The following is a 19,364-nucleotide window of genomic DNA, read 5'->3' as shown; positions in this document are numbered from 1 at the left end:
ATAAAACTTTGTCAGTTTAAAACATTCTGTTTCATCGACTACGTGCACTTAACTATGGACATAAAACTGGAAAAAATCTTTAAGGCTTTTTAGGCTGAAACTACCAAAAGAGTATGTCAAAAAAATAGGTTTATAAAGCAATTGATAACATTTTGCAGGAATTTTGCAACATTCTTGCTGTAGTTTTGAGAATTTTGAAGAATATTTACAAAGATTTTTAGGTTTTTGGTAACAGTTTATTATACTTCGAAGTGTTAAATAACCTTTTGCTACAATTTTCTGTAATTTATAACAGCTTTACAAAAGTTTCGTAGTGTTAGGTAAAGGTTTCAAAAAATACTGTCTATGTTTATAACATTTTTCAATAGCTACACGTTTAGAAAAAATGTTAGAAAAGTTGTTGCTGTGGTGTTTGCTGCTTTTTATGGTTAATCAAAGTTTGTATTTAATTTTTCAACATTTTATGTTTAATAATAAATTAATAATAACAAATCATTCATTATTAATTGAAAATATATAAATATATAAATTTGAAATGTTGGAAAAATTTTGGAGAAAAATTGATAACAATATTAATGCATGACAACTTATAATCATATAATCAAACAAAATAAAAAAAAATCAATTAATTGATAGTGAAAAAACGCCAAAATATAATTCAAATTTCTTGAAATAAATTTTCAGCCAAAGGCGCAAGCCTATCAACCCTTAAAAACGTCAGCTCATCCAGTATATACTACCCCGACTGTTACGATCCTAGCAGAGCTGTAGATGGGAAATATATGCAAGATGATACTTGTGTAAATATGTTTTTAGGCAATGATGTTTCTGGCGGCCCAAACTGGTGGCTGGTCGACCTTGGAGTCAAATATTTCATTGATAGAGTTAAGGTTTTTAACACTGAAAACCACGGTTAATGTTTTTCTATTTGAAACTATTTTTATATGAACTTGTAAGCGTATTTATTTTAAGCTTATTTAGTTATTTAGAAGGAGTATTTTTTTTTTAAATTTTAGTTGAATTGTAAAATTTTTTGAAATATAATTCAACATTTTGACGTTGAAACACGTATCCACCTAACTACCAGAAACAAGCTTAAACATGTTCATAGTGGGCCTATCAAACATAGCAACGTCAGTGGATAGAAATACGTACGATGTATGTGACCAGTTCTCACAGTCAACGAGTCTGATAAGTTCATACCAAGTGAAATGTTACGCTAATTTGGCGCAATTCAATGTGGCTATTATACAGCAACCTCTAGTGGCACGGGATGGATAGCCTTTGGCGAAGTGAAAGTGTTTGCCTGCCAAAATCCTGGTTTGAATTAATACTTTTGTAATCATTACTCCAAAATTTTTGTTAAAACAAATTTAAGTGCACTCCCAGACAAAAATTTCTATATACATTCCTAATTTTCCGATTCAAATTAAATAGCTAACAAAAACCACCATCCCTACTACAAGATTCTAAAGTTTGGCTGCGTAACTCAAACAGACGTCTGAAGAAATCACCAATGCTGAAAGTTACAGCATCGTCTCGTATGACCTGCGTTATTCAATGTAACATTCACAAATGTTGTTCTGCTAATTTTAATGAAGTTTCAAAAATATGCGAATGTTTTCAAAATCTGAAGGGGAGTGGAGAGTCCTACGTTGCTGAGCCGGCTGTCGGCTGGGACAACTTCAAATTTCAATTCGTGTAAGACGAGTAGAAACTCGAATAATATTTCAGATTTCTTAGACATTTTTTCAAAAAAATACTAAATATTTGATGAAAATTTGAGCATGTATCAGTTATTTTAATCGTATTTATTAAATTTTATTTAAAATGAACATTGTTTTAAAAAATATATAATTTTTTCGTGTTATTAATCCAATAAAAAGTTCTAATTTTTAAAGTATTTCAAAGCAAGGATTAACAACAGATAAGCAAAAACATTGAGAACTACACAACCAACAACACTTATAACAAGCATTATTACAAAGAAGAAAGAATGATGGAAGAAGTTAAAGATATAAAAAAAAAGACAGAATGATTAATTGAGATAAAAAATAAAAAAAGATAGAAGAAAAGAGATAGAGAGGGATAAATAGAGCGCAAACATGCAGACAAAAATAATTATTCCTCTTAGGATATTTCCCCGTAATTTTTTAATGGATATCACGAACGACAAACAGCGTATGAAACGAATGACATACTGCCTTTCTTTTCAAGTTCTTTCAAATGTGAACTGGAACGTACCATGCTTGCATAGTCAGAGACGTTTAAATTGTCTACATGTCCGTCTTCCTCTCACTCTTCATCTTTCTCTCTTTCTGTCACAAACTGTCACGCTGGACAAACCCCCTCCCCCCCTCTTCCCAGCGTGACGTAATTAGTGAATGGCCCCTTATTCACCTAAAATGTTCGTTAAAATCTACTAGTCAAATTGTTTTTTGAAATCTAGCTGTTGGTAAAATTGAGAAAATTTATGATAAAATAAAAGTGGCATCAGAGTAGAGTGAATAAGTAGGAACAAACAGTAGCAGATCTAGGAGGTGAATACAGGGTTTCACACCCCACCCTCCATCAAATTGCAAAAAGGGAAAATTTTAAAGATTCCGTGTAAAAAATTGTCACTAAGTTGATAATTTGAAAACGAAACGAAAAAAACACCAAAAAATAAAAAAATTAAGCATAAAAATGCTGCCAATAATCCCAGCCATACTCCGGAATGGGATAAACCCCAGTTTAGTATCCGAACGGATAGACGAAGATCTCACAGGCAGTTGTCTGGTTGTCGTAGTTGAGGAAATCGCAATTAAGTTGGAGGCAGTTGATGATGCAACTGTTTATGGAGGTTCTGTTGTAGTTGTATGGGGTTGGCTGTTTTAGTTGGAAGTTTGCCAGTTTGTTCCACAATTTGCTGGCTGCGGAAATTGTAAAAAAAAGTTTCACAAGTTTTACAAATCTCTCTCTTTCTTTCTCTCTCTCTCTTTCTCGTATTTCTATTTAATTTACTCTTTGATTTTAACTGGTTAACAATTTGTATATATTCAGACAAAATCAGTTATGGAATTACAAACTCATTCATCAGTCGATGTATAAACTAAGTATTTTATTGAATCTAACAGGAGTTTAAAGTTAAACATTACTTAAGGTAAACATTTCGCAAACTTATCGGCAATATTTTAGATTGCAATCACGAATTTGAATACTTTCCAAAAAAGATTCCAAATTTCTCACTGCTATTTCGAGCTTCAAAGACGAGAATCTCGCAGACATTCAAGGTCCCCGGTGCATTGTACTTCTGTTGTACAAGTACAAATCTGATGGCCGGTATATTGGCGTTGCATCTCATGGTACAGGAAGCTCCAAGTGGTATTGGATATTCGTGCTGGTTGCATACGTAGTAAGTACCGCGGACCGTGGTGTTGGTGTTGGAACCGCCTGTTATGAAGTTTTCCATAGAACTGTCTTTGGATTGTATAAAAATTCTCTGATAATATTTCAGTAAAAAGTATTTGTGTTGTTCTAACTAGAGTTTCATTTGTTAGTATTTTATTAATTTGTATTTCAGTTACTGTCACACTCTTAAACTAAATCTGCATTTGTCTTTTCTGACCATTTCTCTTTGAAACTTTCCACCTCCTTCTCTTACTGCTTCTCCATCACCATGACTCATGATAAACTTCATGGAAACATCTGTCAGTCATCAGCAATGATTCATACTTGGCTCTGGATGTCCTTACTCTCGTCAAATGGAGAGTGACATAACGTACTTCAATCTTGACTGTTGGACTTTTTTTTAACAAGTTTATTTCATGTAACGCATAAAACTTTGCAGAAAACTATTTAAAAATCCATTTAAATTAAATTTTAAATGTTGATGAGAAAATATAAATTTGTGCCAAGAGTATGTTCGAATCCGCCTCTCCAAAAAATTACTGCCCGTAGACATCTGTCTCAATTGATTATTGAGTAAACCGGCTCTGAATGAGCAAACACAACGATCATATGGAGTTTTGCAATGCTTTATTCTAAATCTAATTCAATATTTTTGAAATTACACTACGAAGTAATAAAAAAATTGAAATAAAGGTTACAGAATATTTATTTAATGATTTGTAACATATTATGTAATATTACGCTCACATTTTCCAAAACTCAAGCCGAAATATCATGATACATATTGCGGATGGTGTAAAGAGATACTCAATGAAGATAGCATAATAGTGTGTGATGAGCATGGGACATAGTTTAGGGATATTCAAAATATTTTTAGTTATAATTTAATAGTATAATAATTTCATACATGTATAATTATATACACGTGTTTATAATAATATAGTCTCATAATTTTAAAATGAAATATCTAGGCCAGACGTTTTCATCATCTTATAACATTCACCAAGCAACCGTTTAAATATGATCAACAGTGAAATTAAATATGATCAACAGTGAAATTAAATTGTTTTAAAGTTTAAACTGTTTTTAAGAGTCAACTTGATTGATTAAATAAACAGTTTGACAGAATAGTTTAGAAGAATAGTGCAAAAATGGACTAAAATAGATAAAAAAATCGCTAACTACAGATGTCAAAATACTAGAAAAAGAAAATTTGAAACAAATTTTCAAAAATGCATTTTTAATAGTACGTTGAAACGAATTTTACCATTCCAAACTGTCCTACTCGTCTAAGCATACTGAACTTTCCAGGTTTCCCAGCCAGCAGCGGTGGTCAGGGTGTAAGGTTCGCCCATTCCTTTCAGAGTTTGGAAAAGTTCGCACCGTTGCGTGGCGTTTCTGTAGCTGACCAGGTAGCAGTTGCGAACGCTGCATTCGCTGACACAAGCTGCACGAGATGATGATTTGTTGTACGTAACGGTTTTCTCTAAGCGCTGGTTTGGAAATCTTAACCAAAGTTTAGACTCTGGTGTAGTAATTTACGAGAGAAATTAAAGTCTATTACTAATTAATGATTGCATTCGGTGAATTCAGTAGTTTAAATTTTTGACAAATAAAATGTAATCGAACCGGGATTTTTTGGCTCAAACACTTCCACTTCATCAAGAACCAAAAGGCCAGGGCCAGTAGCAGGTTGTTGGATGATAACCATACTGTATCTAGGTAGACTTGCATTACACTTGACCTGCTGGAATCTTAATGACTTAGTTTTTATTTGGATCTGCTCACAAACATCGTAGGAGTTTCTCACAACCGGGTCCTGGACTTTGCTCAGACCGACGATGAAGTTATCATAATATAGCTCTGAAAAACATTTAGCAGGCGGGTCATTTATAAGTTGGATCAGCAATTTTCTATTGAATTATATAAAAGTCGATATTTGAAAATTAATTTGATGTCTTCGAAGATACCAATGAACATATTTTAACCTACCATATCCTTTGATTTTGAAAACAACAACACGGTCTATGTAATACGAGGCTCCCAATTCCACCGACCACCAATAAGGGGCATTTTCATTATAATAAATGTCAAAATAGAAAAAAATGTAGCAGACAAAAGTTTGGCTCTTTATCCCATCAACAGCATAGCGTGGATCATAACAAAAACTGTAATTATATCCATGAACTGTCTTGTTTCTAGCCAGGTTTAACTCTTATGAACATTAAAAAAATTACTTTTTCAATAAAAAAAAAAGACAATTAATGCCAATAAGCTGACAAATAAAATGCTCCAAAACAATTTTCCGATTGAGACAAACATTTTTACTAAAATTGTTAGTTCTTCTTACCTGCGTCAGTCCAATGTTGAGCCATTAGAAGTGCCAAACAAAATTTGAACATTGCTGCTTCTTACTGCATTCAAGATCATCTGTCAATGTCTTACAAAAAGTAAAAAATATTTATTTGAAAATTTTAGCACCATCGTCTGTGTGTGAAATTCAAAACTTTTTTATCACCTTTTTCTCTCATCATGTTTATTTTTCTTAAGCGATCACTTTTTATTTCTCTTTTTCTCTTTCTTTCCCTCTCTCTCAAAACCTCTCTCTCTCTCACTTGTTTTCAATTTTGTTGATTTCTCAATTTGAAGTATTTCTAAATCACGAACATACAGAACATTAACACCATTACAAATAATGAAATCTTATTTAGTTAATCAAACAATGAACTTTCAAGAAACTACATTTCAAGACCAGTCAGCACTGATAGCCAATATTGCAGTGTCACCTTAAAATACCCTCAAAGTAATTTAAAAACAAACAAATTATTTGGTACTTAGCAAATAATCATATACTAACCAAATGAAACTCAGATTTAAAGACGTCTTTACTGTCAAAAATAACTGAAAATTACTTCAAAAATGAAATGATTTTCTTGCAATTGGTTGTTTTTAAACTTTGTATCTTTCTGGAAAAATACACGTGTAAACATTTCATTGGCTGGATTTGATCTCACGTCATCAGCAGACTGGTTGTAAGCATTTCATTGGTTGAGATTTAATCCACGTCCCAACGAGTCGGTCTTAATAACTGAATTAAATTTTTTTTCAATTTGGATGAAGTTTCTTAAGAAATTTCATATGAATTCCTTTTTTTAACTTTAAATCTGACATAAGAACAATGGTATCATTTAATATTCACGCCTGTCTTACAAATTCAACTTTTTCTTCTGTCTAAAAAGACTAGCTTTTTACCAAAATGAGTCTTTTGAAACAATGTACGTACGGATCTTAAATCTTGGAGATATTTATTAATAATTCATGTCGTTATAAATCTCTTCCTTCTCTCTCTTTCTCTCTTTTTATCTCCTTCTCTTGCTATTTCTCTCTATTTTCCTCCTTCTCTATCTTTCATTTTTCAAATTAATTTTACTTTTTTACCTTCCTTAGCTTAGAAACTGTACTTGTGCAATTGTATGCACTTAGCGATAAATTCAAAACTTGAACTTATCAACATAAGTAGTAGTAGTAGTAGTAGTAGTAGTACTAGTAGCAGCAGCAGCAGTAGTAGTAATAGTAAATATGGTAGTAGTAGTAAAAATAGTAGTTGTGGGAGTGTTTGTTCAACCAATTTAGTTAACTTTGTTTAATTAGTAACAAATGCTTCAAATATTGAACGTACAGACTGAACAAGTCTTAATGCTTCGATTGCTTCTTTATTTATGTTCTATTTCACTTTATATTTTATTTTAATTTTATTTCATACTTGCTAATATAGTGTGTATGTAGGAATTTTTTTATTGATTGCACATTTGTGGCTAGACGACTTCATTCTGAGTGGTGATTTCAATGGCAACTTTGTATATATTTTTTCCAACTTCCAAACGCAATTTGATCATTGCAAATGAAAGTTTACTTGGCAAATCATCCAAAATATCATTCTATAATTTAAGATTAAAACTTCGTTAGATACTATTAATTTAAACGGATTTTCTGTAATTTTTCAAAAAATTTAAAATTAAAAAAACTGCAAAAACAGTATAAAATTTTGAAAATGTTTTATTTGTCGAAATAATTTCCCCAAAAATACTTTTTCAAATTAGTAATGATAGTTAAAAATACTATCAATCTTCCCCGTAACCCTGGCACGTAATGCAACACTTGTCCTTACTCTCCCTGCACATCCTTTCTCTGTCTTTGGCTACATCTTTGCAGGTATACATGGAGTTATCTTCGTAAGATTTGAAACGATTTGGCGCATCACCGTATATGCAAGTACCTGTGAAATGTGTGTGTGTCTGTGTGTGTGTATGCGTGCGTGTGTGTGTGTGTGTGTTTGTGTGTAGTTTTTGGATGTTGGGTGTTACTGGCTTAATAGCTGCTTTGAATTAAAAGTGGGGTTTGGTTTTAAGTTGAGGAAAGATTTTGAAAAGAAAGAGAACTTTTTTCCAGAAAGTATGTAGTGTGGTTGCAGTTGTACATGTACATTACTTATTCGTTATTTTATAAATTGGGATTTTGTAAAATGTTTTAAGAGTTACAGTGTGGAGAAGTTGTTGGATGTTAATTTTTACATGTCCGTCATTTCAGAGTTTGAATTTTATTAATAGTTGAGAAGATGTTTTGAAAGTAAAATGAAAAACTGAAAAAAAATTGATAAATTTAAAAAAATTCCACATTTCGTCTAATTTATCAATGTTTAAAATGAAAAAAAATCAGTTTAGACATATCGGTTTGAATCGTTACGATAAATTGAAATGAAATATTTTTTCTAGGAGCTAGTCCAATAAAGCTATTCCCAAAACAAACAGAAAACTCCTTCCAATATGATATACTAACCTTTGACCGACGGAGCTCTTTCGTCACGAACACACTGGCCCCTGATACACCACATCTTGTCACCGCAGGTTGTACCATCGTGAGCCCTTCCAAAATGGTCACAGCCATTTAATTGCGGGTTCCAACAGTGCATTCTAGAACATATGGAGTCGTGCTCTTTGTCTCCAGGCTGTGTTTGTGTGTGTTTGTGTGTGTGGTGTGTATGTGTTGATATTTAACGGCAGCGATCTCTCTTTTAAAATATAACTCGGTATTCAATGACAAAGGATTCAATTAAATACACAAGTGGGATGATACAATAAATAGAGAACTAATTTTCAAGAATTCCCAAATCAGACAGGAAACCCACTCACAGTGCAGTACTTAAATGCCATTCCATATCTCATCTGGCACTGAACGTCTGGACTGTACTTGGTCCCTGGCATGTCCACCAAGTAAGTGGCAATTTCTTCGTACTTCCGGTACATATTCTTCCTACTCAGACAGTTGTGGTTGTCTCTAAAGAAAAATGAGGAGATTCGTTATGGCGTCATAATTTTAGAGTATGTTAACGGTAATGTTCGAAATTATGAATCCGTAATAATGATTTTGAATGTGAAGTTGATGATTTAGAGTTGAGTTCAAGATGGCGTGGGTAATCATTAAATTGGAATTATTTTAAATCTTCATTAAATAAATTTTCCAGTCATTCATTTTTATATATAAAAATATCAATTCAAAATAATTTTCAATTTATTAAACTTTTTTACAAAAGTTCTAAATCCAGTTCTAAAAATGTTGGTAGAAATAATTTTTTACGAGTTAAAAAACATTAAAAAAACTCGTTTAACCAAAATTTCCGAATCAATCAATCAAAAATATTTAGAACTAACCCAACTATAGAGTCGGTTAGAAGCTGGAAATACTTCCTGGAACAGGGTGAAAAGGTGTGGTAGTTGTTCTTGGCGGACCACGGGAAATAGTTGGAGCCCATGAGATAGAGATCGTCCAGTGTGCAATTATTGCGATCTCCATCATGCCTCGAACCCAAGCTGATGAAAATTTTTCTCATTTTTTATAATTTATTTTTCAAATATTCATTAAATGGTCTAAAAAAAAGACAGATTTTCGACTCAAATTTAAATTTAAATTTGTTTTTAAAGGGTGTCCAATCAGAGCCGGATTTAAAGCAAGGCAGAATTTGGGGGGGGGCTTAACAAGATAAGTTCTCCGCAATAAATAAAACATAATTTAAAAATATTTTTGTCGCTAAACTTTCACAGACTGCAAACAACTTCAAAGACTTCAGCAACTCACATGTGGCCCATCTCGTGCGCGGCTGTGTCGATCGTATCATAGAGGCCCTTGCTTTGAATCAGAGCAGTCCCGGCTGTCCTACAAACTGTTCCAATGTAAGCTCGCCCAGGTATGTCACCAGTATCGTAACTTCATAAATTAGAAAAAAAAATAATAATTTATTTCTCCACAAACATTTGTATTTTTATCTTTTTTGCTGACGACAACTATCACAAAGCACATGCTAAGACGCTTGAATGAACGCAAAATTATGGATATCACAATTTTTCACAATCCGTGAAGAAGTGCCAGAGTTGGAAATCGGTTTGATTGGGTACAAATTTTATTGATACCTATTAATGATACTTTGCAAAAGCGTTTTTGGACAACAAATATTATCTTTATTTGTCTTTGATCTTGGAAAAAAAAAACATTTTATCAATAATTTGATCAGCGAGTTAGCTCAGTAGGTTGAAATGTTATGTCTCACCTTGTTATAACGAGATAACCTGCTTCAAGTACAATGTGTGTGTGTGTGTGTGTGTGTGTGTGTGTGTGTGTGTGTGTGTGTGTGTGTGTGTGTGGCCAAAGGCAGAAAAGTTTTATTATAAGTATAAAATGATACGTTAGCAGTCCGGCTTAATGGAGAACAATAAAAAAATATTAATTTTGTAAAAAAAAAAACAAAGAATCTAAAATTTAAATTCACCCAGTAAAAGCAACAGCCATGTCAGAAGTTGGAACTTTATTATTTGGTTTTTCTCTCGTCCTAAGGTTGTTCGCCACCCAATCAGCCACACTCGCCTGCGCAGGTGTCATCTTCAGTTTTCCATCGCTGCTTTTGAGTTTCTCTATGAAGTCTGCTGAGTCTGCGGTCTATGAAAATTATTTCTTCTCAAATTTTAAATTGAATTTATTTTAAAATTCTGAAAATTTCTACAGGTTTTTAGTATCTAGAATAACATTTTCCGAAGTCTTATTTGATGTGAAGTTTTAGTTAGTTTTCTTTTTTTAACTTTAAGATGTTACACCTGTTAGTTTTCAAAACTATTTTGAAAATTTAAGACCATTTATGAAATGAATTACATGATTTTCTAGATTATTTTCAAACTTCAAGTTCAATTTTTCGAGAAAAAAAATTATCTCAGGTGAGGTTTCATGTTGTTTTCTGAACTCACTAACTTCGCAGATGTAATAGCCGATCAGTCTGACGGAGTATTTGTATTTCATATCGTCAATCGTTCGGTACTTTTTATCAATCTGAGGTAGAGAAATTTATTCTGTTCGGATTATCTAGTCACTGATGATGAAAAATATTTCAGATTACTAAATTTAAGTTATTGTTGGTTGGTCGAACTTATAAAAGTTAAAATATCGAAGTTAAATTTAGCAAGTTATTGTCATTCCAGTGAAATGAACAGCGTTTAAGATTAGCAGATTTTAAATACAGCTAAATGTTGAATCCGGGTTGTATAAAAAATAAAGTGAAGTAGTCTATTATATAGTTACTAGGTTTGAAGTCAATTAATTAATTAATCATTTTAAATATGTGAAATACAATTAATTGTTGCTGAAATAAGTTATAATGGTAGTAAAAAACAACAAAATTTTAAAAAAATAATGAAAATAAAATTTTTTTTATTGAAAATGTTTCTACAATAGACCAACCCCATCTGCAATGTTGGCAAAATGATACTTTATCATCTGCATTGCTCTATCCCTATTATTCTCATTCCATTTCATGAAACTTTTAAAAAATTGGAAAAAAAATAGTTGATTAAAAAAATAATTTATTAATTAAAAAAGTTATAGTCGGCAAGGTAGCTCAGTCGATAGAAGCGCCATGTGTTTTGTTGTAATTGTTTTGTAACCTGGATCGAATACTGTCTACTTTCTGTCTGTTGTCGAAAATGCAAAAACTTTCGTGTGGCGTGTCGTGGCGTTGTGTGGTGTGGCGTGTCATGGCGTTGTGTGGTGTGGCGTGTCGTGGCGTTGTGTGGTGTCGTGTGGTGTGGCGTGTGTGTGTGTGTGTGTACGTCGTCTGTTGTGATAAAATGAGTGAAAAATTTTAAAAATCTCTTACCGTTGAAATAGAGCGTAATCAATGATGAAGAGAACTTCAATGACCAAATCATTCTCCGCCAGTACCTCGCGTTTTTGACGGGCATCCCCATTAAGCCCTTCAACTGCTAATAAATTTCTCTTACTTACTTTAGTTTTATTTGATAGAAAATGAATTTATTTTCATAAATAACAAAAATTTTCTATGTTATTTGAAATAATCTAAAAATAAATTCTATACAAATTGATCCTGAATCATAAACCATCTAGCTATGTAACCATCCTATGTAGTTTTTATGGGATTAAAACTTAGAAGTTAAACATTTTTTCATGCTGTATAATGGTTACTGTGCCATAACATAGCATTACAGAACAGAATTTAACCAAAAAATATTGTTGATAACATAAAAACTGGAAGAAAAAAACAATCATTTATTAATATTATAATTAAATTTAAATAAAAAATAAACGAATTACTTTCAAAATTCTCCCCAATAGCGGAAAATTGCGCTAACGAGAAGATTAAAACAAGACAAGAAAATATTTTTAACCAAATCATCGTTCGCGTGCTGGGTTTCACAATTTGTGTGGGAAGTCTTGATTTACATAGAAATCGTCGCTTTTGTAACCTTCCTGAATGTTAAACAAACACTACTGCTGATACAACAACTATTGCACCTGCTACTGCTGCTATTACTACTACTACTACTACCACTACTACAGCTGCTGCTACTACTACTACTGCTTCTGCTACTACTACTTTTATTAGTACCACAACTACCACCGCTGCTTCTGAAGCTGATTTTTTGGCTTCATGAAGTCTCAGTTAATGAAATAGAAAACTAAAACATATGTAAAAATTACAAAAGTTAATCCGCGGGTTGTGGCAGTCCCGAAACATCCCTCCTCTACCTACTCTCTCCCTACTGAAAATTTTTTCTGGAGCGTTTAACGAGCAAAAAATATTTGTGTGGTTAGTGGTGGGAAGAAATTTTTTTGCAATTAAGCAAAAGCTGCGTGGTTGCAGTGCAGTCATTTAGAAAAATTACTCTCTCTCTCTCTCTCTCTCTCTCTCTCTCTCTCTCTCTTTCTCTATCTCTCTCTCTCTCTCTCTTTCTCTCTCTCTGCAAAACTTTTATTAAAGTAAATAGATGAAAAAAATGAAACTTATGAAAATTGATTGTTAGGCAAATATTACTACTACTACTACTACTACTACTACTACTACTACTACTACTACTACTACTACTACTACTACTACTACTACTACTACCACTACTACTACTACCACTACTACTACTACTACTACCACTACTATTACTACTACTACTACCACCACTATTAATACTACTACTACTACTTATGATCATGACGTCATATTCTCTCTTCCGATTTTGAAATCGTCATTCAGAATGTTTCCGTTGAATTTCAGCGAGCCTTCTACGTGAGCTCTGGATGACAAATACTGACGAATCGGGTTTTCACAGCTTGCTGAACCTATGTCGGTGAAGATAAAATATTATTTATTATAAAGAATTATAGTTGAGTAATTATGAATAATTATAATAATATAATTATAATAATATTGATTGTTATGAATATTTTTATCTATCGCCGAATGAATTTAGACTTGCCACTAGACCACAGGTGCTATTCGAATTGGGTTATTATAAACAGCATCATCGTCGTCGTCATCTGTGTCGTCATCATCATCAACAACAACAACAACACCATCATCATAATCCAAATCATTCATCACCATCATAATCACACACATTATCATCATCATAACCACAATCATCATCATCATTACCTCTCTCCAAATACTTGATGAGGTACATTTCCGTCTTAATGTAATGGAAGACAATTGGAAAATGGCTTAAGCATGTCAATCTCTGTTGTTATTATTATTATTATTAGTTGTAGTAGTAGTGCAAGTAATAGTAGTAGTAGTAGTAGTAGTTGTTGTTGTAGTAGTAATAGCAGCAGCAGTAGTAGAAGTAACAATGACTGAGCAGAGTTAGTAGTAGTAGCAGCAGCAGCAGTAGTAATAGCAGCAGCAGTAGTAGCAGTAGTTGTAGTAGTAGTAGTAGTAGTTGTAGTAGCAGCAGCAGTAGTAGTAGCAGTAGCAGCAGTAGTAGTAGCAGTAGCAGCAGTAGTTGCAGTAGTAGTAGTAGTAGTAGTAGTAGTAGTAGTAGTAGCAGTAGTAGCAGTAGTTGTAGTAGTAGTAGTAGTACTAGACAGTGCTACTAGCACAAATGATAATGATATAATATTAACAATAACATTAACGACAACAACAACAACAACAACAACAAAAACAATAAAAATAACCTTGCAAACCCCAAGATAACGTCTATGACCCCGAGACGAGTACCAAGCTGGAATATTCCCCGCCAATAAAGAGGACAAGCCTATGGCGGGTAAGAAAGTTTCGCGTCCTGATGATGATGATGATGGAGTTGGGGTGAGGATGATGATGTGGTGAGGATGATAATGATGATGATGTGGTGAAGGTGATGATGATGAGGTAGGTGAGGGTGATGATGAAGATGGTTGTTGTTACGTTAAAGAGGTTGGTGTTGGTTGACGGTGAGTCTGATGGGAGTGATGATTATGATGAAGGTAGCAAGGATGATGATGATGAAGAAAAAGATGATGATGATCAAAAATTATTCTATCATAAACCTTTAATGTCTCTAGTGTCTACCATATACCCACCACGGTTTGATAAGCTTACTGATGTTTTTACGTCTTCGGCTGTGTGTGTGTGTGTGTGTTTGTGTGTGTGTGTGTGTGTGTGTATGTGTGTGTGTGTGTGTGTGTGTGTGTGTGTGTGTGTATGTTTTACTCCTTTTCTCTATGATACCTTTAGTTTTTATGTGTTTATTACTTAAGTTTTTAATGATATTGAAAATTTCGTTTGGATTATTTTGTTTCGAATGTTTCACTAGTCTTTTTTTTATAGTTTTATTTACTCATTACTTCACTCACTCATTCAATTTTTAATTCATTTGTAGTTTTATTTGTTTGTTCGTTCGTTCAATCAATCATTCATTCGTTCATTTGTTCATTCATTCGTTCAATCAATCATTCATTCGTTCATTCATTCGTTCATTCATTCATTCATTTTTTTCCTCTACTCTTATGGTTGTCATATAAATGTGTTGATTGAAGTGAGGATTAACGAAATGAAGATGACGATGTCCAGCTTCTTCATTATCATCATCGTTATTATTTTAATATTTGAAATAATAATAATAATATTAACAATAATAATCATCTTCGTCATCATCAACAACAACATCATCATCAACAAAAACAATATCCTCATCATCATCACCATCATCATCATCATCTTAATAAAACACGATCATAACCTATTCCATCGAAAAAAAACTTCTCGTCAATGTGAGCTTTGCTATCATCATCATCATCGTCATTATTATTATTATTATTTTTATTCTTTTTATTATTATTATTATTATTATTATTATTATCTCGACCGGACACCATTTTTACTAGAGCGACCCTCGTCAGGACGACACTCTGTCCGGCGGAATAAAATCCCGAAAAATTCCCCATCCATTTTTGAAATCCGTAGTGAAGTGCGTGACCGTATAACTCCGGTTTAGTCGGATCTCTACCGGATAAAAACAGCCTCAAGTTCGGTATCGAGACGTAAGAGTCAGGGTCGGATTTCATGAAAAAATCGGCCTGGTTTCGGTAATATCGGTATACGTGATTCCAGGCGGTTCTGGATTTATTCGCAATGTGATCCCGGCCGGATGTGACGTTCAAACCGATGGCGGGAAAATCCGGATTTCCTGTTGAACTCATGAAGAGTGTGATGTCACAGTTTTTCGCCCACGTGTCGCGAACACGTTTGGCTTTTTCCAGGATTTCTCCGTCCGTCATGAACCAGCAAAGGATTCGAAGGTGTTTGGTGTGGCTAGTGCTGCTGCTGCTGTTGTCGCTACTTCTGCTACTGTTGGTGGCTTTACCTAGTTCGAAGTTGTTGTTCTTGATGTCGTCTAGAATGATGTCAGTGTTGTTGTTGTTGTCGTTGTTGTCGTTTTTGTTGTTGTTGTTGTTGTCGTTGTTGTTGTTGTCCTTGTTGTTGTTGTCGTTGTTGTTGTTGTTGTCGTTGTTGTTGTTGGCAGTCAATTTGGAATTGTTGTTAATACTTGCAGTTTCATTTATGACGTCATCATTGCTATTGCTGATTTTGATGTTGTTGATGTTGATGTTGTTGTTTATGTTGTTGCTGATGTTATTGTCGTCGTTGTTGGTGGTGACGTCATACCGACCGAACCGCTCAACCGAACATGCGAATAATAGCCGAGTCGAACTTTCATCATTTTTGATAACGGTTCTGTGAAATATCGGTATGAATAAACCGACCAAGAAACCGAATATGGCGTGTCTATGTTGTTTCATCACTGAAATTAATCTCAATGTTCTGCTGTGGGTTAACATAATATTGTGAGTAAGATGTAAGGACTCAAGAAGTTTATAAATATTTTCATGTGTGTGTTTGTGTGTGTGTGTGTGATTGTATGTTTGTATGTGAGTGTGTGTGTGTGCGTGCACGTGTGTGTGTGTGCGCGTGTGTGTGTGGGTGTGTGTGTGTGTGTAAACATTGAAAAAACATGATTGATTGATTGACAAAATAGTTATGGCTTGATAAAGAAATGAAATATTATATTATAATATTATTACGACTATATTATGAAGATGAGGATGATGAGTATAACAATAAAAAATGAAAAAACAAAATTGTATTATGATTATTATTATTATGCAGACATACACATCTTTATAATAATATTATTGGCCATTTTTGTTATTATAGCAATATATTATACTGAAACGCCTGATGTTTATTTGACAGTTAACGAACGATGTGTGTCTATTTGTCTTAACCAATTCCATCAAAAAAAAACTTGCTATCATCATCGTCATCATCATCGTCGTCATTATTGCTATTATTATTTTTATTCTTTTTTTTTATTATTATTAGTATTATTATTATTATCTCGACCGAAAACCATTTTCACCAGGAGTTTTTCATTTTAAGAATGTATGTCCTATGAAAACTAGTTTGTTGTGAGGGAATGTTTGCCTCATATCTGACTGCATTTTGGCAACTAGCATCACAGACACGTGATGAAGATTTCATTGTTTTATAAAGATACTAAAATATCTAGCTATGTATCTAACTGCTTGCTACATGTATCTAACTACTTTGTATCCATGTATCTAACCGTGTATCTAACTATATGCCTATCTTAATCGAATATCTTACTAACGTGATTTCAAATGAATGTACAGCATTTTTCCCCGTCAAAATATTATAAACCTCAAAATTTTGAAAGATCAAAAAATACATTTTATTTCTGAATAACTGTTGAATAACTAAATTTTTTATTAGCAAACAACAAAGAACATAGCGTTGCGAGCAAACAAAGAATATCACGTTGTTAACCAGATAGAAGATACATTAATAACTAAACGCTGTTTCGTGTCATTTCTTTAAAATTGAAAATTTGAAATTGAAAAATATAAAAAATATCTTGTATTTTTAAACCAAATAACTCGATGCGTTTATATATTTTACATACATTACTTATATCTATCTGAAATGCGTTTTACTACATAGAATGATAATTATGTTTTCAGGATAAAGTATTTAAAGTCGGAGTTATTTCTAAACCTTATCAAATTTTGCTCATGTAGACAAGTTGATTTAAATAAGAAAATGAATTTTCTTGTAATTACTTCTATTACCTTATTGTTGGCTTTTCATTTGGGTTATGGCGAAACTAATGATGAAGGTTTAACTTAATTTTTTCAGATTATTTAATTTGTTAATTCATTCATCAACCCATTCATCCATTCCATCGCTCATTCATTCATTTACTCATCCATTAAAACATTCATTTTTTCAAAAAAATTTTTCTAATTGAGCAGAAATCAACTGGCCTAAAACTGTCAACCTCCTAACTCCTTCTAACAATCAGGAACAGATCAATTTGAACTTGCGCTTGGTCGGTGACGAAAATGATGGCGGTATCTTGGCATCAATCCCACAGAATATAATTGAACAGCTTAGTGAAATGGACTTTTATATATCTGAAAGTGTATGTGGATGTTTCTGTCTGATAAATTTCAATTTTTTTCTGTGGTTTTGCTAAGTTTATTACTGATTTTGATGAGATTCTTGGAAAGGTGTTGCATTTTTTGTCGGTTTAGATACAATTTGTTGTCGTTATAAAATGACTTGTGATGTATTTTTAGTGTTAGTACTAGTGAAACAAAATCGTCAGTTCTGTTCAGTTGAAATGTTTTAAACCTCTTTTTCGTTTTTAAATTTATAAATTCTCTTTCTAAATTCAATTTTTTAGGTACTGCGGGAATATACGGATGAAGAAAATGGCGCAAAATTTATTGCAAGCAAGAAAGCTGGCGGACTTTTTTTAGTGTGTTTAATTTCATTTTTGACGAGTTTAAATTTCATTTCTGTTGAATAACTAACAAAATATTTTTGTTTTAAACTATTTTAAATGATTTTTTTTCATTCTAAAATTTACATTTCATAATGAAAGAAAGGGTTACTGGAGTACACCGGTAAATTTTACTACGTTGACATAATCGAAGACGTAATGTCAAAGGACCATTTTATAGTAAATATGGTTGAGTTGGTTTCTCTAACTGAAACTGTGCATCTTATAGATGGTGGTATGAAAATGGTTTTTTTTCTCAATTTATTCATTCATTGAAGCATTCACTAATTCATTCATTCATTTATTCGTTCATTCATTCATTCATTCATTCATTTATTAGTTCGTTCGTTCGTTTATTCATACATTCAAACATTTTTCTAGACAACTAACCGACCCTGGCTGTAAAACTTCGGAAAAGAAATTTGTTAGCGAAAGATGGCTATTGTTGAGTTTGAAATAAATCATATTATTTTAAATATTTTAATAAAAAAAATTAACTCATAATTTTGTTGCTATAAACATTTCAAAATAAATTTTTCGTTAAATTCATAAAAAATTGAAAAAATTTGAAAAAATAGTTTGTTTTAATTTTACGAAAATGTTGATCCGATACTCAAAAAAAATTTCTCACATCCCAAACACAAAATAGGTTTAATTATGTCCATCAAAAAAAAAATTGTTTTAAATTAAAAAATTATAAAATGTAGCATATGTAGCATGAAATGTAATGTAGCATAGAAACGAAATGTAGCATATATTACAAGTTACTGATACGAGACATTAATTTACAACTCATAAAAGATAATCAATTTCATCACATTAATTCCAGGTGACATTAAATGGCATCACTTCTTCACAACAGATGACACTTCCAGGCTCTTCAAATTAGTACCACAAAATAGCATATGCCATTAACATTAAATAACATAAAACGCAATTGTGTTATGCAAAATTCCTTAATCTACACAATTTATAGTAACAAATAATTATACGCAATTATAAATATATATATAATATATATATATATATTGCATTATCTCTAAATAAAATAAAATAAATAAATTAAATAAATTGCATTACCTAAGCTTAATCAAGACAGATTTATTTTTCAGTTTAATGTGGCAGTGCTTTTAGAAAATGTGAATTCAGATATTTGAGGAAATTTGAACATTTGTGAAAACAAAATTTTAATCTTTCGTATTCTAGCTATTCATAGCTAGCTATTCATGCCAATCATTTGATTCACTCTTTCTCTTTATCTCTTTCTCTCTCTTTCTCTCTCTCTCTTTCTCTCTC

At 32.4% G+C, this 19,364-nt stretch overlaps 5 protein-coding genes across 5 annotated transcripts; 1 reads left to right on the top strand and 4 right to left on the bottom strand.

Annotated features, from left to right (window-relative positions):
- Positions 1-385: 385 nt before the first annotated feature.
- On the top strand, positions 386-1,705 carry HELRODRAFT_182183 (hypothetical protein; the record flags this gene model as incomplete). Its single annotated transcript, XM_009032482.1, has 4 exons — positions 386-437; positions 685-912; positions 1,088-1,213; positions 1,467-1,705. The coding sequence occupies 4 exons, from the start codon at positions 386-388 to the stop codon at positions 1,703-1,705; spliced, it is 645 nt and encodes a 214-aa protein (XP_009030730.1).
- Positions 1,706-2,733: 1,028 nt separating this feature from the next.
- HELRODRAFT_182182 (hypothetical protein) lies at positions 2,734-3,667 on the bottom strand (the record flags this gene model as incomplete). The annotated part of the gene is made up of 3 exons (XM_009032481.1): positions 2,734-2,912; positions 3,229-3,481; positions 3,608-3,667. 3 exons carry the CDS (start codon positions 3,665-3,667, stop codon positions 2,734-2,736), a joined length of 492 nt encoding a protein of 163 aa, XP_009030729.1.
- A 1,012-nt stretch (positions 3,668-4,679) lies between these two features.
- Positions 4,680-5,792, bottom strand: HELRODRAFT_182181 (hypothetical protein; the record flags this gene model as incomplete). The annotated part of the gene is made up of 3 exons (XM_009032480.1): positions 4,680-4,915; positions 5,020-5,253; positions 5,741-5,792. The coding sequence occupies 3 exons, from the start codon at positions 5,790-5,792 to the stop codon at positions 4,680-4,682; spliced, it is 522 nt and encodes a 173-aa protein (XP_009030728.1).
- A 1,719-nt stretch (positions 5,793-7,511) lies between these two features.
- HELRODRAFT_182180 (hypothetical protein) lies at positions 7,512-12,121 on the bottom strand (the record flags this gene model as incomplete). Its single annotated transcript, XM_009032479.1, has 11 exons — positions 7,512-7,666; positions 8,227-8,395; positions 8,580-8,724; positions 9,099-9,257; positions 9,523-9,651; positions 10,211-10,377; positions 10,684-10,761; positions 11,170-11,248; positions 11,373-11,420; positions 11,585-11,711; positions 12,040-12,121. 11 exons carry the CDS (start codon positions 12,119-12,121, stop codon positions 7,512-7,514), a joined length of 1,338 nt encoding a protein of 445 aa, XP_009030727.1.
- Positions 12,122-15,066: 2,945 nt separating this feature from the next.
- HELRODRAFT_144773 (hypothetical protein) lies at positions 15,067-15,507 on the bottom strand (the record flags this gene model as incomplete). The annotated part of the gene is made up of 1 exon (XM_009032478.1): positions 15,067-15,507. A coding segment is annotated over one exon (441 nt), but the record flags the coding sequence as incomplete, so codon positions are not given.
- Between the last annotated feature and the right edge of the window lie 3,857 nt (positions 15,508-19,364).

The sequence above is a fragment of the Helobdella robusta genome (genome assembly GCF_000326865.2).
Source record: "Helobdella robusta unplaced genomic scaffold HELROscaffold_81, whole genome shotgun sequence".
Taxonomy (NCBI): Eukaryota; Metazoa; Annelida; class Clitellata; order Rhynchobdellida; family Glossiphoniidae; genus Helobdella; species Helobdella robusta.
The sequence above is the reverse complement of the archived record's forward strand: the minus strand, read 5'-3'. Positions and strand labels throughout refer to the sequence as shown.